Source organism: Ornithodoros turicata, chromosome 3, assembly GCF_037126465.1.
Source record: "Ornithodoros turicata isolate Travis chromosome 3, ASM3712646v1, whole genome shotgun sequence".
Classification (NCBI taxonomy): Eukaryota; Metazoa; Arthropoda; class Arachnida; order Ixodida; family Argasidae; genus Ornithodoros; species Ornithodoros turicata.
Window position 1 is genome coordinate 89,155,748 of NC_088203.1, and position 24,624 is coordinate 89,180,371.

The 24,624-nt window shown below is 45.8% G+C and overlaps 1 protein-coding gene and 1 long non-coding RNA gene across 6 annotated transcripts in view; one reads left to right on the forward strand and one right to left on the reverse strand.

The window, feature by feature from the left end:
* Positions 1–24,624, reverse strand: part of LOC135388782 (glycine receptor subunit alpha-2-like) — a 90,928-nt gene that overhangs the window by 4,571 nt on the left and 61,733 nt on the right. For all 5 annotated transcript variants that reach the window (XM_064618576.1, XM_064618579.1, XM_064618577.1 and 2 more), the window contains 5 exons: positions 12,171–12,238; positions 8,168–8,382; positions 5,885–5,967; positions 3,899–4,024; positions 1,126–1,334 (listed from right to left, as the gene is read on the reverse strand). In XM_064618576.1, coding sequence (XP_064474646.1) covers positions 1,126–1,334; positions 3,899–4,024; positions 5,885–5,967; positions 8,168–8,382; positions 12,171–12,238 — 701 coding nt within the window. The remainder of the gene's footprint in view (positions 1–1,125; positions 1,335–3,898; positions 4,025–5,884; positions 5,968–8,167; positions 8,383–12,170; positions 12,239–24,624) is intronic.
* Positions 21,014–22,977, forward strand: LOC135388780 (uncharacterized). Its single transcript, XR_010421512.1, has 3 exons — positions 21,014–21,736; positions 21,905–22,043; positions 22,685–22,977. It is a non-coding gene; the product is annotated as an uncharacterized LOC135388780 (long non-coding RNA).

A 24,624-nucleotide genomic window follows, 5' to 3' on the forward strand; every position in this document is an offset into this window, starting at 1 on the left:
TGCAGTACGCATGACGTGTCATGAGCAGCGAAATCGCGTCACGATATTGGGAGTAATTTACAACGATCATGCCTCCAAAACTATTCAAGATACATCATCAAGATATATCATCAAGATATATCAAGACATGAAGGAGGTGAAGGAGGTGCAGATAAAAGTTGCACGTCATAATGTACGCGCCACCGGTAACGCTGCGCAATTGAGGGCACGATGTTATCAGCCGCCCAAGAATCACCGCGCCTAGCGCGCGTACCGTGTGTCGCAACAGAACAAAGGGGGTGCCAAACGATGTACCTTGACGAGATTTAATTGTATGTGTAGACATTAAGACTTCGAAAGAACCAGCCACCGCCATCTGCCACTGCCATCCTGCCCCCCCCCCCCCCCCCGCGCCCCTTTATATGATGTTACCCCGCTGGACTTGTGCCGTTGCGCTGCGTCTGTCCTAACGCTGACACCTCCTCTCCTTTGTACAAAAGCTGGTGCCTTACTTCCTACGCAGCTCCCGGTTGAACCAGAAAACGCTCTCCTACCTCACGTTATATGTCACTGCATTTCATCCAGCGCCTTTCCGTTGAGCATCAGTAATGCAGTTTACCATCACTATCCGCTGCTCATCGCGCATGGCGGAACTTAGCTAACGCCACTTTACAGGATACCTGGTTAATGCACCCTCTCACTCCTTCACCACGTGCACACATAATTTCAGGATGTCGTCTGATTTAGCCAATCGGCGTAATCGATTTCAAACATATGCTTTCGGTGGCTACCAATGACTGCCCGTTCGGGCTATGACGGCTCGTCCCATATAGTTGCGGCTGCCGAAAGTACAGTCTGGATGGGTGATCTCAAATCACTATACGTCACGCAGATTTTGTCTATCTAGATGGCGCTGTCTTGGCCCTTAGCAGCTCCTACGATGCAACTCTTCCTCCTGCAATCGTAGCCTTATATGCCTGCGGTGACGATAGGGATATGTTCTGCTATAATGTGCTCCAGTTTCGCAACAGTTTATGATAATAAATAATGGTAAACAGGAAAGCTAGAAGATGCAACTACTTTTTTTTATGTCGCTCGGTTTCCTTAACCCTTCCTTTCCCCATCCATAACGGAGTGAGTGCTTACCTGTGGCATGGAGGACTGGTACTGCTGTGTCACAATGGTGAGAAGGGAGGTGACGCTCAGCGTGACACGAGCCGGAATTGCCTCAGCCGGGATCCAAAATGTGACGAAGGACATCGCCACAATGAGCACGCTGGGCACATACTTGTTGATGAGGAAGAAACCCAATCTACGGCGAAGCACTACGCGGCCGAACAGGCACTCGAAGGTTCCTGAAATGGTTTGGAACAATGTGTCGTAACTCGCTAAGACTTCCTTAACGCACCACCGCGGATTAAATCTAATCTCCGCAGAATTCTACGAAATTCGTTTCACTGTAATCTGCGTATCTCGTACTGTATTCTCTCAAAATAACATTTCACCATGTGATGCGGAAGTATCAAAACAATTAATTTCTAGTTTTGAGAAATATTACGTCAAAGGTAGCCGAAATCTGCCCACGCGTCTGGCAACATTGCTCCTCGAAGATCGATTTCCGACTTTTTCCTACAGTCGGTTACAGTTTCGCAACGTGGGGCCATAAGGGCGCTGTTGCTGGAACACTGACGTCACGTAGTCTCGGAGAAGCCGAAACTATGAGGTTTTTCTCGTGTGAGGTAAAACTATGAGGTAAATCTCGTGGAAGCTCGAAATGTTCACTGACGTCATATCATATTTTGCGTGCTGAGTGTTCGAGCGAGGTTAATCCAAAGTACGAAATAAAATAAATGCCATTTTTTGTCCGTATTTTGATTGGGCATAAACGAGAAAATGGACCACTGTCTCTTCCCCGCCCCTTCCCCCATTACCCACTCCTTCGACCAACACTTCATACTAGTTGTCAGGTCGCTGACAGTTATCAAATAGTTGAAGTCGTCGTAGTAATGAGTGTCACTTGATTTATGCGGTGCGTGAACATGAGTATATTACAAAGATCCGGAAAGGGTGGTTTCGCAACGCTTGTTTCATGCTCCAAGTAACGACTCAAAATAAGGTTGCTGGTAACCGTTAATTTTTGTTCTAGCCGGCCTTCAATACGTTCCCTCAAGCGACATTTTAGTTCGACGTAAGTTTTCGTCGTTCAGAGCCACCATGCACTTTTCAAAGCCAAGCGCCGTATACTAATTGTATGTTGTGGCTTGATGCCGCTGAACGATGGCGACTGTTGTTGTAAAAATGAAATCAGTAGCCCTTAAAGAAGCTATAAGCTCAACCAAGCTAGCCTGCCGACTGTGTCGGCTCCAAGCGGCGATTTTAAGTTGTTGGCTGCGACATCTTTTGCATAGATGAATCCGATAGGTCCGTATTTTCACCACATATAGCACGCTCCTAGCCAACCATATTCCCAATTGGCAACGTACTCGCCCATGATTTATTGTTACCGAGAGGTGGGGCCTATTATGTATACATAATGTACGGCTACGAAATGGGCTCCGCCTCCCGTTTTCAACAAATCAAGGACGAGGACATTGTCATTAGGGATGACGGTTGGCTAGGAGCGTGCTATGTGGTGAAGTTCATTTTTAATTGTGTAGAGCAGAATGTTATGTGTACCTCCGCGTTGACGTCTGATTGGGTGCTACAGTTCCTCAAATGACGCAACAATGGATAAAGGTATCTGGATGGCGGTACGTCTACGCACACGTACACTCTTAAAAATGAATTTCGCCGCATAGCACGCACTTAGCCAACCATCATCTCGGATGATATCGGTATCTCCCCTGATTTGCTGAAAACGGGAGGCGTACGCCTTTTCTGTGACACTTATGCTGTTCATAATTGTCACAAAAAAGGCGTGCGCCCCCCGTTTTCAACAAATCAGGTCAAATAACGATATCATTCGAGATGATGGTTGGCTAGGAGCGTGCTTTGAGGTGACGTTCAGTGTGCCTCCGTCCCCTCAGTATCGGTCATCCTGCCCCCCCCCCCCACCCCCATGCATCACTTTGAAGTCTTCAACTCCCCACTCACACTTTCCTTTTTGTTTTGGCTATAGTCGTGACGATGCCCACATGAGTGCGGCAAACAACGGCAAGCTACCTCGACCCCCCCCCCCTCATTTTTAAGAGTGTACCCTCGAAAAAGTGCACTCTTAAAAATGAACTTCACCACATAGCACGCTCCAAGCCAACCATCATCCCGAGTGACATCGTTCTCTGACATGATTTGTTGCAAACGGGAGGCGTACGCCTTTTTGTGACAATTAACATTTCTGCATAAGTGTCATAAAAAGGCGTACGCCTCCCGTTTTCAACAAATCAAGGGAGAGAACAATGTCACTCGGGATGATGGTTGGCTAGGAGCGTGCTATATGTGGTGAAAATACGGACCTATCGGATTCATCTATGCAAAAGATGTCGCAGCCAACAACTTAAAATCGCCGCGAAGTCCTCAACTCCCCTTTCTCCCACCTACTTTTCCTTTTTTTTTTGGCTATAGTCGTGACGATGCCCACTTGAGTGCGGCCAACAACGGCAAGCTACCTCGACACCCCCCCCCCCCCCTCATTTTTAAGAGTGTGCGTTTTTGTATTAACGCTGCACACGTTATGAAGGAGAAGTATTGAACAATAAATTGTAAATAGAATTACGAAGTGTAGAAGACCAATATTGCACCTATTACACCCGTATCTAAAAGCTGCAGATAGTAGTTCTTACATCCTTTAACTGCGCGCATTATGGACTCGGTGTTACGACTTTGATTTATTAACAAGCATTTTCAACTTGTTGCAAGTACTTGTCGCAGGCACGTCATCTGCTGCGCTTCAACTCAAATGAAATGTACATTAAGTTCTTACCGATTTCGTAGGTCCTGGTGCAGTCTCCGTTGTCAGCTTTCGTGACAGTGAACTGCGACAGGGAGAGATTCTTGGTGATGGTAAATTTCTTCCAGCGTAGCATCACGCTCCTGTTATTGTGTAGAACTGCATGTGAAGTAAAGGCAGTTTAGTCTTGTTGTATAGCAGTGGATCACATGGGCTATAGTAGGGTACATGTACCCACAGTAAATCTTCGATGTGACTAGTTGGGACAAAGAATGTACATGGTAAATAATCCACGACTGATATTACCGGTACGAGAAGACCCGAGATCGAAAGGAGCAACATCAGAGTTAGTTGAGTGCACGTGACCATCGGAGCCTTACGTCACTTGTTCTCACATATGCCCTGCGCCTCCGGAAGATTCTGTCCACTCGCCACATAATATTCCGTCTTTCGTTGTGTAACCTGAAAGGAGCATCGCTTCGAGCGCCTTCCTTCGCGTTCTTTGATTCGCGCCGAGATCGAACGGTGTCGGCGCGCTGCGGAGAACGGAGAACTACAGTAGTGTAGACGCGTCGTCTGCTTTGACACGTTTATTTCGCGTTCAGTGCAGTAGGTGAAGCATTGGGGAAGCGAACACTATCGTACCATCGCTTCACAAGTGATCTTCCGGTGAATATACACAAGAATTATGGAAAAGAACCATCAACTCCGAACATCGGCCCGCGTGTTATCCACACTATAGAAAGGTGACAGCGTCGCCCCCTATCGGTCAATCTCGCACCGAATAGCTTATCTTTCACCGATTCTTCACACATCGTCCGGACACTCTTCGCACTTCTTCCGCGAAATCCTCTTGGCGCGTGCTTTCCTCCTCGCTCTCCTTTGCCGACATCTCCCGGAAAAGCCTCTCGTGCGGACATTCAGTGACTGAGCACGTGTCATGGAGAACACATCGTCCGTGAGGTATCTCACTGAAGAATTACGTACCACGGGTGAGGTACACTGAGAAGATCAGATTAATTGGGAATAGATTTACACGCAATGCGAGTCAGCCTACATTTGTCTGGCTACATGCTGCTCGTGCCGCAGGGTAAGACTGCGAAGCTACCCTACGTTCATTAATGCGAGTCGAAAATCTCCGACACACGGTAATCCAAGCAATGTTTATTTCCACCTCGTTGCAATCGTCCTCGTCCGGGATTGATCCCGCGATTTTGAGCTCAGAAAGTCAGTATACGCGCAAATAAGCTTAGTATGATGAATTAAAGTGATAAAAATTCCCCGAAGGTCAATCACTACCGTTTGCTAACTCAATAAATAGAAAGAAAGAAAGCACAGTTGATCTCGCAGCGAGTATCTGCGTTTCAAGTTCATATTCAGGAGCTATGGCGGGAAAATGAACTGGAACGAAGATATTGGCAAAGATGTCATAGAATTTGTGTTCACAACCCACTGACACAATTACACGTTCTGAGGCAAAACCACCAAAGTAGAGCACCAAAGTGAAAGACACAAGTGTGCAACACCAATAAAGGGAAACACAAGGTATTGTTCAGGGGATCTCAGGGGTATTTTTTAAAATTTACTTATCCACTTATCTCATCCGGTGGGAAATTCCACCTTGGGGAGAATTTGGTCGTGTCAGCGGGGAATGACATCATGTAACACTTGCCCCCAATCGGCACTTGCGCGCTCTCGGAGTAGTATATATCATTCACAAGACATTTTCCTCGCCCGGAACGCCTCGACGGTATGTCATGATGGCACATGGGTGCGCACTGGTATATTGACGTACTCGTATATTGACTGGTATATAGACCTTACTGCTACATAGGTCGCCGGCCGCAAACAATACTGTAGCTAATAATGGGGAAGGGGGAGAACATTTTGACGAACGACACGACAAAAGGGGTGAACGAAGCAAAAAAAAGGTTGAGAGCCACTGGTATAGGTGAAATACATTTTTTTAAAAATCTTGATGTACTTATGGAAAACAGACTAAGTAAAATTCGAACTTACAGCTCATAATCTGTATGTCGCATTCCTGCTCATCATGTGGGTACCGCGTCAGATCCATGCTGCAGGTTAATTTCAGTGACAGCCTGCAAATGAGAAAGTAAAGTACATAGGTTAACTGGAAATGGGGATGAACAACGCCCGGAGCCGAACTCGGCTAAGTTCCGAGTGTTACACATATGGCTGGACACGTTCTATACGCAAAGTGTTGGCCATAAACAACCTTGAAGTTAGATGGGTAGAAATCCAGCGAACCGGTAGAGATGTAGGAAGGGAGTTGCCTCAGGACAGAAGCCGCCGATATTTCAAACAGAGACTGTTCTTCTTCTGGGGCTGACCTTCTGGGGCTAACCTTGAAGTTAGGTTTTCTTGGAATTACGACGTATGGAAGCTCTTGTAATGTTTTTTTACAGCGTGAGCTGTATATAGTGGATACTTTAACGGGATCGCGTCGGCCGGCGGCGACATGTGGAGGGTAAGGAGAAAAACCTCACCGGTTTACAACCGCTGTCCGTGGTATCTCCAGATTTTGAGTATATAGCCGAAAGCGTACACGATAATTAAGAGCCTGAAAACGCGAGAACCCATTCAAGCTCTTTCAAACCCTGTGTGCGGGGCTCCTGCCACCACTAGAATGGGTCGCCCCAAGACTGTGAAAACATCCGAACAAGTGGCCGCCGCGCAGGCCAAGCGCCGAGAGAGAGAGATAGGGAGTGCAAACGCCTTGCACGGCAGAAGTCAGAGGTTCGTGGAAAGCAGGCTGGTGCTAGCCATGCCCATCGACAAGATCCCGCCGTGCAAGCCATAGGAATAAGCGTCGGCGTGACGATGAAACAGTTCGTGCCGCCGGGGCAGCAGCGAAGCGTGAACGGTGTCAAGATCCCGCAGTACGAGCTGCCGAGGCTGAAGCGCAGCATCGTCAGCGGCAAGATCCTGCAGTACGAGCTGCCGAGGCAGCAGCGAAGCGTCGTCAGCGGCAAGATCCCGCAGTACGTACCACAACTAGACATGACTCATGCATATAGCTTAAATAAATTTGTCTATATACACTTTCATCCGGCCTCATTTCACCACACGCACAGCTGACGCTGCATCTCGCATTACACGAGTCCTAACCGTCCTGTAATTTTTCTTTCTTTTTCCTTTTCTGTTTTACATTATGGACGCGTATCGCTCCATCGAACACAATCTCTCCGTTACGTCACAACTACCACGCACATATCAATGTGCAGACTTTGTAATGTCTGGTGGATGCAAGGTGACCAGTGCAGCTAACATAAGGCCATTGTGCCATTACGTGTCGTTTGTGAAGAGTGCACGGTTTAGAAATAAGGAATAACCAATGGTTGAAGCGGTTTTGTAGTGCCGAGCGAGTGCATGTAGTGTATGGTGCGTCGTTCAACAGTTGTGAGGCAGCTGTTTATTACACTAGATATATGTACAACCTCTATGTGAAAACACTGCAAACATATCTTTGGGAGCCAAACGAACGGCTGCATGCTATTCCATAGCCCATTTGACATAAGACGACATTAGCATTAAGACGCTATTCCATAGCCCACGTGAAATAGGAGCCAATCCTGCCTCGAAGAATAGATATCACATCTTTAGATCAACCCAACACGAGCAGCGCCTGTTCGGTTGATGGAGATGCAATCGAACACTCCTGACTGCGCTTTTTCAGTTCTGCTCTCTGGGCGATATTGGTGCAGGCGACATCGCCCACTGCACATCACTTGCAAGTGCGTGGGCCAAATCGGCGACCACACGGGGCATTCAGCGTGAATTGTGAGCGCAGAGAGCAAATCGTTGCTATAGGATTTTTGATTTTCGGTACTAACCGAAAAACGCCGACAACAGTTCGCTCACGTTGGAAATGTACATGTTCAGAAAATCTACTTAAAGTCGGTTTTAGTATAGAAATTGTACCTGGCTAAGAAATGTTGCCAATTGCTGCGAGGCGCAAACACAGCTGCACTGTTGCCTAGTGAAATGTTGTCTGATAAATACCGCTGTAGATCAAGCGAAAAAGTTTACACTGAACTCGATAATATGCGTCACGTGTGATTTTTCGGTTATCGTGATCGTGTCGCACATGTGACCTGCGTCACCAGAATAGAATAGAATAGAAATAGAAAGAAAAAAATGGAAACGTAGGTCGCACTGGTGAGACCAGCTGTTCTAGGACGCTTGACGTGTGGAAGCACTGAACGAATGCGTCACCAGAATACGTACAGAGCTCGTAAACGTTTATGCTGACCACGTATGATCAAGTAAACCAAGTACCTGGCTGCAAAGAATAGGTTTCCGTGTTCGTCCAGCGTCATGTACATGTAGGGGAAAATGATGCTGTCTAGTTTTCCATCGACAGAGTTCTTGAAATAAGTCTCAGGAGTCCAAAGATGGTCCCGCCACTTGTTATCCAGTACAATGGTTTCCTTGCTGCCCTTGAGCCTTTTGTCAGTCCAGTACTGGTGGAAGAAAATGTCCATCTCGTAGAACTGAAAAAAAAAAAAAAAAAAAAGATGAACGCGCACATCAGTCGTTGAGCGCTCCGCTTTTTGTGATTGGTTAAATGAGTGCTAAAAGAAAAGTGCGGGGAATATTTCGGCATATGTCGGCGCAGTTCCCTTAGAAGTCGGCCCAGGACGCACATTCCCCGAGGGCGTCAGTCGTGACGTTGCCCACCTCGGTGAAGCCGACAACGGCGAGCCCTTTCACCATCACCACCCACCACCGTGGGGAATATTTCGTATACCAGTCTATAACTGAGCACTTGTGGCCGCTTTCAACACTTGAGAAAACTTTCTTTTCTTCTACGGGGCATTTTTTAAAATCCTTTATAGAATTTTTATTTAAAAAACTAATGGCAGCAGCATAGATGTCGTTTTTGCAGTTGAGTTTTACGGCCAGACGGACATCCTCTGCGGTATGTAATCACAATATGACTAAGTCCCAAAAAATTCATTAATGAGCTCTTATGAATTTCGGGCGATGGATATTTCAACGCACATGCGCGTTTCAGGATTATCTAAAAATTGAATAGCTTTGAACGATGATTGTTTGTATTCTTTCGATTTTGCGGGAAATTCCCTAATTAAAAGTTAACTAATGAATTTTAGTAAGTTTAAATTAATGAGTCATGGATTAGTGCGTTTGAGTAATCATTTTATTAAGTTTAATGTGTTATTTAACTACTTTTAGGTGATTAGAGGATGTCTGCCTGGCCGCGTAACTCAATTGCAAAAACGACATGCTTGCTGCTCCCATAGCTTTTTATTTAAATGTCAGTGAAGGATAAAAAATAAAAACAAAAAAGGAACGGTCCGGATACCTTGCTTACACTTTCTTCACAGTGCGAACTCCGCAGACCGACCATAATCCGCATACCGACCTCTGTAGCAGCCCCCCACTGCTTGCAAACGGAAGGCGCAACTGGAAGTTGTCTAGGGTTCCCAGCGTCAGCGGCTACATGTGACACCATGTCACTCATTTCAGTGGAACCGTTTCACTGTTTACAAATACTGAAAGGGTTTAACTCAACTGAGTGACAGGGCATGGCGCCACGTGCAGCCGATGACGCTGGGAACCCTAGACAACTTCCGGTTGTGCCTTCTGTTTGTAAACAGTGAAAGGGTGAACAGACTATCCTATGTTTACAAACATGTGACGTCACTAGAAGACCGATTCGATATTTATAGACGACCTAAGCCTCTTTGTCACTGATTACGTAACGCCGCCGCGCAAAGCTTGCTGGTGGACACTATCAGCTTTATCAGCCTATAAGCTGACGCGTTTTTGCGCTTCTTGCCCACCAGAGCAAAATATAACCTCAAACCGGTCTTCTCGTGATGTCACATGTTTGTAGACAGCGGGCCCTCTATAGACAACCCTGTCTCTACAAACATGTGTCCTCACAAGAAGATCGGTTTGAGGTTATATTTTGCTGTGGCAGGCAAGAAAGGAGGGGGGGGGGAGGGGACGCGTCGGCTGATAGGCTAGTAAGGCTGATAAGGCTGATACGGACCAGCTCAGGTGGCTCAGTGGTTAGCGTGCTGGCGTTGTCACGTGGACACTGGGAGGTACCCGGGTTCGAAACCTGGTGCCGGCTGTGGGTGTTTCCTGGGTTTTTCTCAGACGCTTTCAAAGGTATGTCGGCACACTTGTTAGCCTTAGAAGCCGGCCCAGAACGCACTTTTCCCCAGGGCGTCAGTCGTGACGTTGCCCACCTCTGTGAAGCCGACAACGGCGAGCCCTTGCACCACCACCATCACCAGGCTGGTAGGTGCCCACCAGCATACTTTGCGCTACGGCGCCACGCAATCGATGACGTCTATAGTTGTCCGTTGTCGTAAAGTCACGAATTATCAGTATCATTTTCAAGGCCCTCTATCGTTTTGCAGCTGTACTTTTATTCCTTACTATTATGGCTGTATTTCAGATGGCCTTTATAACTCTATAACTTCCTCTTGCAAAGAACTGCTAACGTAATCTCGTGACGTTCGTTTCCTCGTGACAGTTAACCTCAGTTGTGTATTTGCCTTTCTGTAGCTTTGTAGTAGAAGAGGTTCTTAAATTCAATATCTTACAGACATTCTTGCAAATTCTTTAAACCTTCTTTCTATGCGGAATTTCATCTTCTGCTCTTTCTTCCGCTCATGTTTCTGATTTTTCTCTCGAATGCCTCGTTCTGCTACTTAAAAACGAAACGATGAGCACATTAGAATGGTGCAAACGAGCTAGTGTCAATGAAAAAATGGCTAGGAGCTAGTGTACTGTAGAAAGAGGGAACATTTCCTTGATGTGACGTGATGTGATGTGATAAAGAAAAAAAAGGGGGGCGTGAGTTGGAGGGGACGTTTCATTGAGTTGGAGGAACACAAAATACGAAGAGGACAACACAAGTATTGCGTTGTTGCGTGTATTGTGTACAGAAGTAAGTACTGCGTGGTTTTGAGCCTTCGTGTTTGTGTTTGTTTACATGTCTTGCTCATCGCTCAGGCTTGCCTATCATGGAATTTATCCACCAGCTAGCCTGCATTTACGCCATTCTGTCAAAGAAAATGTTGCCTCTTTCTACGGAATGATGTTTCAGTGAACCAACCAACCTCCAAAATTTATCTCCCACGATTATGGATTTTCGAAACAATTTGAAGGATTTTTTTTAGATGAACCAGATGTTGCGAAAAATATTCCGAAATTAGCAGGGTGTCGGGACATGTTCGAGGAAGCGTTACCACAAGGGAGCCGCGATGCGTTGGTCACAGAAGGCGTTCCCTTGCGTCGGCTGTGTGGCGTAGGAAAGGACTGACAACCGTACCCCGTGACTGGTGGAGAACAACTGGTTTAATCGCGCTCAGCGCGCTCACGTTCAAACTGAGCACTGAGCTGCCATCATCCGATGGCACTAGTGCTGCTACAGCTGCTTCATTCCGCTAAACTTGACTTGCTTGTTTCCCAAAATTATTTGCTTGTTATCTTCAATTCGGCATACTAGGTGCGCATCGTACGTATATATGTTAAATAAATAAGCGATGAATATTTCCAAGTACATCACTTGCTTGTGTGCTGTCGCACGTTTTTTATTATTACAGAAACACGGGATACCGGATAGCGGAGATACCGGAGCAAGCAATGGCGGGTGGTTTCTGTTCTGCACACTTCCGGTTCCCATTGTTTCGCAGAGCAGCATGAAGATGACGCATAACTGTGTGCCATTCTCCTCGGATTGCCGTTGCCTCGGAAATGCGTGCTATATTCCTTGCGGTTTATTATAGACCAGCTCCGGTGGCGCAGCGGTAACGCGTGCGCTTGGAGACTGGGAGGTCCGCGGTTCGAATGCCGTCCAGAGTGCCGTCTGGGGTTTTTCCTGGGTTTCCCTCAGATGTGTAATAGGCGTATGCCGGCACAGTTCCCCTGAAGTCGGCCCATGGACGCAGCTATCCTCCCCCCGAGCGGATTCCGCTCGGTCTTCCACTTCACCCTTTCCTCTCCTCCTCTCCACCACCTTTCCCTTCCCGAGAAACATGCCGCCTAATTAGGCAGGCAGACCTCTCGGGTTCCTCCCAACGACACTCCTCCTCCTCCTTTACCTCCTCCTCCTCCTCCGGTTTATTATATTTCGCTAGCAGAGCATATACGAGCGCTCCTTCACTTTGTTGCTTTAACGCATCATAGGCGGTAAACATGTTCATCCGCGTCGTTAAAAAGCGGAAGGTTGACGGAGTCCCGATGGATCATGAACCGCATAATATGGTAAAACTGTGAAAATGATACAGGCAAATCTTACCTGTTTACCTTCGTCAATTGTGCGGATATTGACGACGGCTACGGAGATGTTCACCATTACTGGCTGATCTGTAGGAGAAGAGATGCTCCAGTGAACAACACAAACAGGTTAAATGAGACAAAATGATGATGAATTCCCACTCATTCCCTCGTAAAATTGTGCACTATTAACAATTGCAGAAATGGCGCAGTAATAGGCTGCAGCACATTCTAACAGGTGTACCATCTGTACATCGTACTCATCTGGAGCAGACCGTAGAATCCATATACAAACCTACATGTACAGTACGCGTAGCAATATACAACATACAAAGTAAATGTACAAAGGCATGTATTGGAATGAGATCCTGTATTGCAGGGGTGGACAGTAATAGAAAAACTTTATATTGCAATACTATCTTACTGTAAACCATTTGAGTATTTCTATTATGTATTATAATAACCATTTTCGAAATGTATTTGTATCTGTATTCTACTACACAAAATCGATTGATTGATTGATTTTCAGAAGAAAAAAATTGAGATGTTAGTCTCGAGCCACACAAAATCGAGGTATTACGTGTGTTGCAGGGTTCTTCGTTTTCAGATTAAACCAAATTTTTCACGATAGCCCCCCCCCCGAACAAATTTTCAAGAATTCGGGTAAAATCCGATATTTACCCGCAATCGTTGCAGTCCTTTAACTTGTTCTTCTCGGTGAACCGAGAAGAACACCGAGAAGCACAAGTTAAAGGACTGCAAGGATTGCGGGTAGATATCGAGGTTTACCCGAATTCTTGAACTTTTCTAAAGGTAGAAAATTGAATAATACTATTAGCAAAGAGAGCTATTTGTGACAATCTATTTGTCCTCCGTTTATGATCCCCTCCTGCAGGAGTCAAAGGCAAGCTTTTGTGGAGCTGGGGCAAGTGTTTGAATACCGCGGTCATTCATTATCCCAGTTCCGAGCGGAAATATAAAGATTATTGTTTCTGGTCCCAGTGTTACAGCAGTGGCTTGTTTCACATGCCTTTCGTTTCACCCGAAAACTCCCCGGCAACATGTCAAACAGAGATCATAGCGCCCTATTTCTCCCCGAATTCTCGTGTGTAAATAGCACCCGATTTTTCCCTCCGGAATTTGAAAAATCATAAAACCCGAAAACGAAGAAACCTACGTGTGTTATAATACTTTTGAAGGTGTAATACTTTCGCAGAGGTCGTAAGTCCGACCTGCTGAGTGTGACCGGTGCACTTCATCAGTAATTTTTGGTGTATCACAAGCATTCGGACAGGAAGAAGGCCCCTATTATTCCCCTGCCCCAAATTATCCCAAAGGGAGTGACCATGGGGCCAGAGGTTACTGGAGGCTTCCCCGCATTCCTTCCAGTTCAGCGTTTACAAGGATGAGTCATCCCATGCAAGGCCGTTGTCGTATGAAACGGTACGTCCAATCCAGTCACCTCTCTACGCAGTTGCACTACGACAGTCACACACTTTTGGACGGCCCACACTTTATCGTCCAGACTGAACGAAATCAAAACTCTGCCACACTAAGAGCAAGCTGTTCACTGTGATTGAATTGATCAGCGCTATCTCATCAAATTCAGAAAGGCCGTGTACTATAGGCACCGTGCACTAGAGTTTTCTTTCGATGCCAGCGTCCCCTCGAGGCCAAACGCGGCGTAAACGCTTTGTACCAGCCAGCAGCGTGAAGTCGAATTGTGCCAATTTCGCCATTCAAAACCAGCGATTCATTTGAAACTACCCGCATGCAGAGCGAAGCAAGAAGAAAGCTAATTCTTCCTTCCCGAATATGTGAGAAGACGGTTAGGAGCAAATTTTATTTAAAACGTGAAAACAAGACTTTCGTGCAGAGCCTGCACCTGATGAAGTGCAGGCTCTGCACGAAAGTCTTGTTTTAACGTTATAAATAAAAGTTGCTCCTAACCGTCTTCTCATTATTGTTGCACTACACTGAAACGCGGACTTTTGATATCGCCTTGTCATCTGCTTTGTTGTGATTCCCGATTTGGTATGACGTCGTCGACAATGGATATAGCCTTCAGACTCCTGTTGAACGCGTTGTTTCTAACTTCGCACTCGTGTTATGCAGTCAGGACCTTTGTCGGTGACCACCTGATGATGGTGATTGTGATGAGGAAAGGGATGTTAGTCCCGTGCACGACTGAGTGTCTGAATGCGGACTTATAGCACAGCAGCTTACATGAAACAATTACAAAGTACACCATGAATTAATATGATGGACTAAAATTAAAGTTTCTGTATGCCGGACAACAGTATTTATCGCTTTTACTCGGACACAAATTTTGCAGCTTTTGGACTCCCTTCGATAATGCAGGTGTGTGTGTGTGGGGGGGGGGATATTTCTGTCTGGGAACAAATAAAACAAAGGCTTATCCTCAAAGAGCAACATACGGGTGAATAGGATGCCCCAAGCTGGGGCACTCCTGTTGCTATGACCGGTAATCAGAGTGGGTGGGCCCTGCTAATCCCATTGCTGTTGCCTTTTCTTCAACCAGTTGACTCACCATCACGTTGCGCCGTCGAGTGAACAGAACAGAAAACAAAAGAAATATATTAATTACTGAGTGCGATCCTCAGGTACTGGAAGTCTTCGATCTCCTTCAGTCAAATGAGAACTTAACTTCAAATAGCTAGCTACGCAGTTATCTTTCATGTTCCACCTGCGAAAGCTTCTCTCCGGAGACATTTTACGTGTTTTGCACTGCGGAGGAAATACCCTTTCTTCACACTACTCCCACAGAAGTGTTCTCACGGGTTAATAGGGCCAAAACCGGCATACAAAATTCGGAAGACCGTTGGCACGCGCAACCGTATGCACCAAAACCCGACACGCAAATACGGCGTCAGTACCGGGCCGTTACGCATGAAATCGCAACAGGTGTCGCTGTCGATCAAGCGACCACAACTCCCTCTGACTAGTCGCGGTGCCCCTTTGAGAGCATGCTAAAAATGTAAGCACCCGAAATAAAGCGTGAGTGAAGAATGACTGTCTGGATAAGTAATCCACAAATTGTACGTATATATTTCTGCTTTTCTTTTCAGTCCTTCCTCCCCAAGTTATCTATCAAAGTATATTAGTACTATGTATTATAATACCTCCGAATCAAAGTATTATGTATTAGTATTCCTATACCAATTTCTAGGGAGTATTACGTATTAGCATTATATAATACAAAATTCGAGTATTACTTTAATAATTGGGTGTTTACGTCGTGAGACAACTGAGATCATGAGCGACGCCACAGCGGTCGGTCCGTGGATTGCGTTTGCCCACCTGAGAGTTCTTTAACGTGCGATAAAAGCTCACCACACGGCACCCCGTATTTACCCCCCCGCACCCCCCGTCCCTCGCGGAAGACGGCGTGTCTAAGCAACTTCTACCGCGCCACCAAGTTGCTGGCGTCCTTGGTCAGGTTCGAACCCGCGATCGGGATCAGAAGGCGAACACGCTACCGACTGAGCCACCGAGGCCGGTTCGACTGTTACTGCCCACCCCTCAGGGATAACGATATAGTATATTGTTATCCCTCATGTAGGGGGGGGGGGGTGGCACTTGATCCTGATGGATGACAGTGCATGAGAGTGAGTTCTCTGGTTACCTAAGGTCCTGTCGCACGTTTCATCTTCAGAACCTTGGAAGTTAGAGTTTCGCAACATTTTCTTTTCCTTTTGTCGGATAAACGCGTTGCTCTTCCTTTAACTTTTTACCTATGTTAGTAGCAACAATAAGCCATTGTGTATATCCTCTAATCTTTATGACGAGTCTTAGCACACATGCATTCAAGGTGCAGCGCAACAAAACCCGTCTACCTCTACCAATGCATCCACTCTCTCTTTTTGAGTCTCCACTTCTAAAAAAGAAAAAATTTAAATCCGCTCCAGTGTCTGCGTTCGTCCTGGCATGCAGGCAGAACAAATTCCTCCAAGGCCGACGAGTGCGGAGGCCACCACTTGGAATCTGCGCGCGCGTGTTGACTCAAAAGGCAGTGGTAAAACGAAATTTGCATGACATTTAGATAAAGTGTCAGTATTGCCGTCCAGGGGTTAAAAAAAACATTGCCTTGACGAATCTTGTTGCAGTTAGGTGCTGCACGAAACGAGTTGTGCATGCATCGTTTACCCCAGTTCTCGGTAAAGAGGAGGCGATCTTAGGCCCTCTTAAACTGGCGTGCGTTTTGCCGGCAGCTTCGTAAGAAATGTGTAGGGTGGGTACTTGGCGAAAAACGGAAAGGAAGAAGGTAACGAGAAGGTCGTAATCGATCTAGACACACAGATATACATCTCACAGGAATCTTCACTTTGTTTGATTGCATGCCAGATAAACATACCCAGCGTCTTAATGTGTGACCCAGGATTGCCCAATATTCGAGTACATATTGCTAAGTAGGAAACCAAGTAAAATAAACGAGGAAGATAGGTCTACCAGTTAGAACATGAATAGAGTTACACAAGTTTACCGTATTATACAAATGCCGGATCAAGCTGAGGTTGAAACAATGCACGGAATAAGGTTCGTGCTTTCTGTTGTACATATACATTGGTGAAAGCTGTAGCAAATGCAAGGGGCATCAATCTCGTTACCGGATACACTTTGGTGTTTCTTCCGCGCTATATGCTCATAGCCGGCTCTACTACGGCCGTTCAAAGCAAGGGGGATGACATGTAACGTCGAGATTTGGCCTTTTGCCGATAGTTAGCGCGAAAGCGGGGGGGGGGGGGGTCTCTTTTATATTTTTCCCCTTGGGGGGGGGGGGCTGTTTATGAGAGTAGCCAAATTTGTCGTGTGGCGCATTCAATCTCTCCCTATTATTTTTTCTTCATCAACGTCAACATCGAATCCATGATCCGTGATGGCCAGGAATGAGCCCACACGCTCCGCCAGGCTGTCAACTTTATCGCTCGTGAGAAGTCAAAATAATACAATGATAATAATAATGGTGCCGTAATGTTACACGTAAAGTTTGTCTGCCTATAGTGTGGCAACATGTCGCATGTGGCATGGTGCACGTAGCAGCCAAAATAATTTTTAAAAAACGAAGTAAAGAGAGCTCCTAAAGAGAGCGTCTATAACAGAAAGGGTGTTTTTTATGGGTAAAAAAGACAAAAACAACGCACTCTCAGCCGCTTCAAACAACCGTTGCTGTAATGTTAAACCACACCCTTTAGCACAATCAAAGTTATTATTTCTTGGAACTGGCTTGGTTAGACCATCTGCAATCGTTTCCTGTGTTGGTAAGTACTCGAACAGAAAATTTCCATTTTCTACCTCGTTCTGTAAGTACAAGCACTTCAGGTTAATATGCTTAAGCGCTGATGTTGTACAGGGTTTCCGATCAACCTTACTGCAGCCTGATTGTCACAATTTAAATTGATTGATTAGTAGAATAATGATCGAAACCAAGTTCAGAAAATTGTGTTTTCGAACGCAAAACACACACAAAAACATTTTCCATCCACGCATTATTGTTTTCACGGCATTCGTACATATGTACTGTATCTCATTTCCCTTCTTTGAAACCTGTACTTTGTCAGATGCTCTGCATTTTCTACCGCGTTCGTGTTTCCATTTTTCTTGAAGCTGCAGCTTTCGCTTGCATTTTAGGATTGATTTAAAACATATACTCAAACAAGGCGTAAACTGCGATTGCGGATACTCATGTCACTCAGTCGATGACGTACACTTTTAACTCGTGTTTTCATAAATTGAATTTCTGATGGGCTGTATGTAATACCTTCAGTTTGAGTAATTTCCCTAGCGCCATAGAATTACAAATTATCATCCGTGTTAGATGTGCGTTCTGTTCCGAGTTCCGTTAAGGTATTCTGTTTTTCACATATAAGTTTCATTGTTCACATTTACATGTAGGTATGTCATGTAACCTGTTATGAGCTGATGAGAAACTATCCTTCTAGTTGTTGTTCTTGGTGGTGTTTTTTTTTTCTTTTTTTTGTGTGTGTGTGTTTTGTAACGTGTCGTCTCTTAAAACACGAACGACCTAAAGTAACTCAAGGGTAACTTAATTGCACTTGACGAGCAGCTGTATCTGAATTACATTTTGATGTCGGTAGATCTTCCTGCAATTTAATTACTTTCAGAGCCTGTAAGTGCAATTCTAACCTCTTTACAATTTGTGGTAACTTACATAGATGAGCTAGACACAGAAGCTGATAGTGCCTGCCTCTCACTTCAATGGAGCCCCTCAGTATAAAGATCAGCTGTGGGAAGCATCATTTGTAAGAGTGGGAGGAATTTCCTCTTTTTTTTTTCCTATTGTACTTTTCTTTAAACTGTGTGACTGCTAAGCAACAGAGCTCCTCTCGTCTTGTGTGTGATACAACACACCCCAACACGAAACTTCACCGAGTGACACTCTCCTAGACAACCACCACTCTGAACCATATCGAAAATGGGAGCACTTTTTACACTTTGCATCTGCGTTAACGGTTACCGAAAGGCTCACGCCTAGCAAATAGGTTAACGGGTTTCCCCTTCCCATCCCTACCACTTCCCTCTCCCTTGAGCAACGTGCTGGAAGTCTGACCAGGCATACGGCTCGCCTGCCCAACATCACTCCTCAAGCGAGTGATAACGGTAACTTCCTTGCAGTGTTCAAGCTTAAGCGTGTTAGCTAGTGGCGAACTCCCGTCCTTAGCGTGAAGCATTATCGTGAGGACAAAAAAAGAAAAGAAAAAGAACTCGGCCTGCTTCTCCCCGTTGAGCACCGTGGCATTGTCTTGACAGTGATCGAAACGTGGGTTACCTTGTTGAGAAGGACGTACCCATGTGCTCTCGACGGCATCCCTGTCTTGCAATGCGCCCCCAAGCAATCTAGGAACAGGGGCCGTGCTAATAGTGATGCGGAAGAATGCGTATCCCTCGTGTACTTTGTGGGGACCAGGCCAACTTGTAGGAACCTTTGAAAGCCGCCACCAGCCAATAATTTCCTGTCACGGCACGAGCTATAAATATGCAGGTCCCTTCAGAGAGACGGGGGTCGCTGTACCCAAGCATCGTCTCACTACAGTTACGCAACTCCCGCCGTGGAAAATACTGCATCATTGCAGAAGCCAAGAACTGGTGACAAAGAGTCTCGGCTATTTGGAGTTGTAAATACGTGTGCGAGGATAAAATTGGGGTTTCGCAGAATGCATGCATCACGACGTCAACCTTTATGACATTTCTGCTCCCTCTTTACTGAGCCACTGCGGAGTCGAAAAGAGTATGTGTGGTACCTCACTTTCACGCAGGGACACAGATATGCGCGACCATGTGTTTCAGTGTTTCGCTCTCCGTTCCAGGTTTTAGGTTAAAGCGCATGCACGTTCTCAGCGCACAGACAAACTCCAACTGTGTCACGTTAGTGTCAAGTCAACTTCGACTGTTTTTCGGCTTTGTATTGGGGAAAACCCGTCCCGTCCTTGTATTTCGACTCGTCAACTGTGCCGCCTTCAACTGCTCTACCCGACTCTGAAACAGGCTAGTACACACACAGCTAAAGACGCCTGTGACGAACCAAAAGCAGGTGACCGAATCATTAATCAGACGGCTTCCTTTGTCTCTAGTGTTTTGGCGCTGTTGTGCACACGGGTAAACTTATGGCGGCGCAAGCGAAGAGAGCAAATAACGACTGCGTTGTCGCCGTGCTGAAGAATTTTATATTACGAGGCTCAAGGACGGGTTATTTCGTGGCGGCACTAATTCGGGTTGCTTGCAACTCTCCCCTCCCTCTTTGACTTTCCCCTCTTCTCCTTCCCCTGGGTGCACCGAGCCATCACTCCAGAGCACGCTGACCGCACCTTCCCCCTACATACCCCCACCTCGCGCCGTGCAGCAGAAACAGAGTGTATTGCACGTGGTGCATAGAAATCATTAGCAGCCATCCAGTCAGTCTAGTGCTCAGATCCCTCCTCAGGGATATTCTAAGGAGTTTTATTTCGAGCGGGGCGTCCGGTATCCGTTCGGCGTTCGGACGCCAAGGTGTCTCTGCCGCCCCCTGATTGGCCTTGTCCGCGTCAAATGGCGCTCACTGATTGACCTTGTCCAAGTGACGTTTCTTATAGGGAATTATGGAATGCTCTCAACATCCGTCGTCTGCTCTTGCCATGCATTACATCAAGTTGCGCAGAACTAATTCGTGTCGGATTTTCGGAGTCATCGTCGGTGGTGAACGAGAAGTAAAATGGCACTATAGTTTCAGAATCGACCGCGACGGATGCGATAGTCCCTGTAGTAGCTAGAGAATGGCTGGGAGACATTTGAAGTGCATCGTTCCTCTGATACTATTTTTTTATATCTTCCTGTCGTAATTGGGAAAGAGCGGAGAATAGTTCGTGTTGTGTCTGTCCTTTCGTGTTCCCTAGTCTCGGGGTTTTACATTATACGTAGCTCTCGTGTTCATTGCATATCCGTTTCCTGACTCTTAATCCCGTTCATAACCGGTAGCTGATTCAGGCTTCTTGTGCGAGTCCGTCTCTTGATAGTCCTTGAGAAGGCGAGTCCTCTGCATGCATGACTATGACCGGCATGACTATCTAAATTGGAAGTATATGAGTATCTATACATAGGACTGGATGGGATTGGAAGTTAGGACATTGGGCCTGGCACCACCCCACAGACCACCACATTAACCACCCATAGATGCCCACGAGACCTGATTCCGAAACGCTTGAGGAACCGAGATGCTGACCCCCTCTAGGATAAATACGATAATAGTTTAAGTGAAACAGGTAGAAAGCTCAGACACGCCAGAATCATATTGCTGAGCGGTCCTATACTGATCTATAGTCGAGTTCAACTTAAAGCTCAGCTACGCCGATTTTCGAGTGTTACAGAATGGAATGGTACTCACACGATGTGTTCATAAGGGAACACTGATTATGTATGCAAAACAGTTATCCCAAACTCCTCGCGGTTTTCCGAAAAGGTGAATTTTTAGTTTCACTGACATCCCGTCTTGTGGCCCGCAAACCCTGTGTCGACGACACATTCGTGGTCTGCCCGCGCTCCGGCTTGGTATGACTTTTGGCTTGGTTTCTTCCGCCAAGCCGGCCAGTTTCTCCTGCCGAGCCGTCTGCTGCGCAGATTCACATTGGGGAAGTGATAAACAGTTCGCTATTAGGGAGCCAGTATATTTCTGGACTTCACTAAACCCACGAGGAACGTGAGTTTTGCTTCCTTCGACTGCAAAGCATTTGCTAGGCCAGTACAGACTTCCTGGTGTGATTCGTGTTCTGTGCTGCGTGCCGAGAATGCGTGAGCGTTTTGCTCCCGTCTGCAAGAACACTTCAGCATGCAGTTCCAATGTTTCAAACCACAATTTTCCGAAAGGTGAAAGAGAAATCTATTGACTGCAACAATCGGTTACAACTCCGACTGGGTGCCACCTTCGAAAGCAGTGATCTGTTCATCTGGCTCATACGAATGTTACGGAAGCAATGCGCAACTTGTTTCACAAGAAGCCGAAGATGTCTCGTCCGGGATGCCGTGCCAACCTTATCTGCAGCAGGAGATTGCAGGGGCAGGACTAGGCAGCAGATAAAGGTAAGACGCGTAATGTTAGACAAGTCAGTCATGCGGTGCAAATTGCATCACGTAGAAGAGAAAAATACGCTATCTGTCAGTTACTGCTTCATCCTTTGAGATTACGCCCCAGCGTGTGTATTCTCAGTACAGATTTGGAATTGCCTTATTTGTTAAATGACTTCGCAGGCATTCTGGCACCACCGAAAAGCTTGCACTCCACGTCTCAACTATCACCGTCTGGGTTTCAATCTGACGGCTGTCACCAGTGCCAACCAGACGCCCCTTCGAAGTTCATCTGTTTTTGTTGACGGAACAGTGACACCTGGTACTGAGACATTTCATTTTCTGATTAATCAAGTGCATTCCACCACTTGTGCTCGACTTCTTGTGTTCGTATACCCTTGCTGTTGCTCGCTGGCTTAGAGCAACCATGCCTGAGGTGCCAGCGCTTTCAGAGTACATTTAAGCAGTATCATCGTATCACATGCACGGCAGCACATCTTGTGTATTTTGAGTAAGGTATAAATTCAATGTTCGCTCAGCTGTTGTATTTTGGTCACAAATAAGGTGTTCTTCCAGAGCGCCCAAGGGCAGTTCAAGCAGTTTCATGTGTGCAACAGCACATACTTTTTCTCAGTTTTGACTAAGGTAAATCGAAATCTTCCAGTTGATGTCTTTCGGTCATAAATTATGTTTTTCGAGACATTCAAACAGCACCATGTGTGCAACAGTACATACTTTTTCTCAGGTGCAGCAGAAGCTTGTGTTGCATTCAAGTGGTATCATGTATACAAAAACTAGTTTTATGCCTTTCTGTAGCTGCTGTACTAATATTGTGAGTACAGAGACACTCCTGCATAGCATATCGGAACATCTTGTGTGCTATTGTTGGTATGATCTGCAGCAGTATATTGATAATGTTAATTATTCAATGACTTTAGCTAACATTTACATTCTTACTTCTAGGTAAACCTGTCACGCAGATGCCCTACCCCTTGGTATGCATAGTTCAAGATTGTACCGAAACAATCCACCTGGAGCATTATTCTTCAATTGGCAGTGGCATTACTATCACAACACACCACATACTTCATGTGTATGGTGCGTGTACAATGCATCAAACTTATTCTCATGTACAGACCAGCTGGTACGCAACTACAACATGAAACAACTGACACAGAGACCGTAAGGTCATGCCTTTTCCTCCACGCCTCGGGTTTCATGTTATTATCCTCACATGCAGCTCAATTCGCCTCTGCTGTGCAGCATGAGCAAAAGCATATATTGTTTGGTCACATGACACGGAACATAAATACAGTGAAACCTTCCTATGTTGGACACCCGCAGTGCAGCCGAAGCGTCTCCTACGTATAGAGGTGTCCGAGTTACAGAATATGACGGCAACAAAAAATTGAAGAGATCACAGCTGTGAGAAATGTCCCCCTTCTTCAATTTAAGGTCCTTAGTGGTACCTGGTGGTGGTGCCTGGTAGTGGTACCTCTACCCACTCTTCACTGATAATTATTACTGATTTTACTATATTCAATTCCGTTCAGATTCTACTCAATGGCATTACATCCGGAGCTTTTCGAGCAGCAAGGACTTGTCTCTGAAGCGTCAGCCTACTTCTCATAGCTTTGGTGCAGTGCTCGTTCAAAGGCTCTAGACAAACTGAAGACAAGTGCTCACGTAAAGAATTACAATGTAGACTGACAGCACTTGTTTTTGGACTTGAAAAACTAAAGCAACAAAATGCTGAGACCAGAATAGGGGAAAAAAGGGGCAAAAGTCAAGGCTACTGGCTCATTTTGGGTCTTTTTGGTGCAAAGATGGGCTGACATTGAGGTAATTTGGCCAGGGTTTTGTCCGACTTTGCAGGGAAAACCCTATCCTACTTCCAAGATAGGGAGGTGTCCGACATAGAGAATTTCGTCCCCATGTAGTTTCAATGGGAGCCTGCCCGTGCAATGAAATCATGGGGAGTTGTCCGAGGTAGGGAGGTGTCCGACTTTGGAGGTTTTACTGTACTGTAGAGCATTCTACATCATGTAATCTAACAGTTGTTCACGTTTGGATATTTTAACCATGGAATTTACCCTGCATGCACCATACGATGTCCAAACACTAACAACTGCTAGAGAGCAGCATGTACTGTTTCCGTATAGCACTTATGGCGTGCGTCCTGTGATCGGAAACAGTGGTGTCTTTTTTCTGCTACAACCAGTAAACTACAGTAAAGATTTAGAAATACTGTGTCATACCATAAAGCACTATGGGAAATGGCAGTTTGAAAAACTGGAGAAGACTGTCATTAGAATGGGGGACATGTTCTACGGTGAAATTTCTTACAGTGTGTGCTGTACCACGTAATGCACTGCAGGCCTACCACAGTATGGTAACGCGCTGAATACTGATTTGCTCAAAAAAGGAATGTGTACGTTTCTTGTACTAACTTCCCATTATGCAAAGTAGTAGAAAAATGTTCTCAGCCAATGAGGAGGGAGAGGACATCATTCTGGAGTCTCGTTGACCTACAATGTGTCGTGTGTGAATGTCATTTTGAAGAGTGTAGGTGGTACAAGACTGTGTTCCCACATTCTTGGCAGTGTTGACTAATAACCATAATAAAGTAGAGGGTACATTTGCTGCTTCATATATTTGTGTCATGGCAAAGCATGTAGAGATACATCTTCCTCAACATGCAGGTGACAAAACTGCTTTTTATGCCTAAACTATGACAAATAGTTGTGTGTTCAGCACCACTAATCATGTGCCGGCCTCCATGACATGTCTGTGACATTCCGAAGTGATTAACATGTCCCATATATGTGTGCAATGCTGAAGATGACTGTGTACCTTCCATGGATTCTTGATTCAAGAAAAGTACTGTGTGATTTGCTAACAGC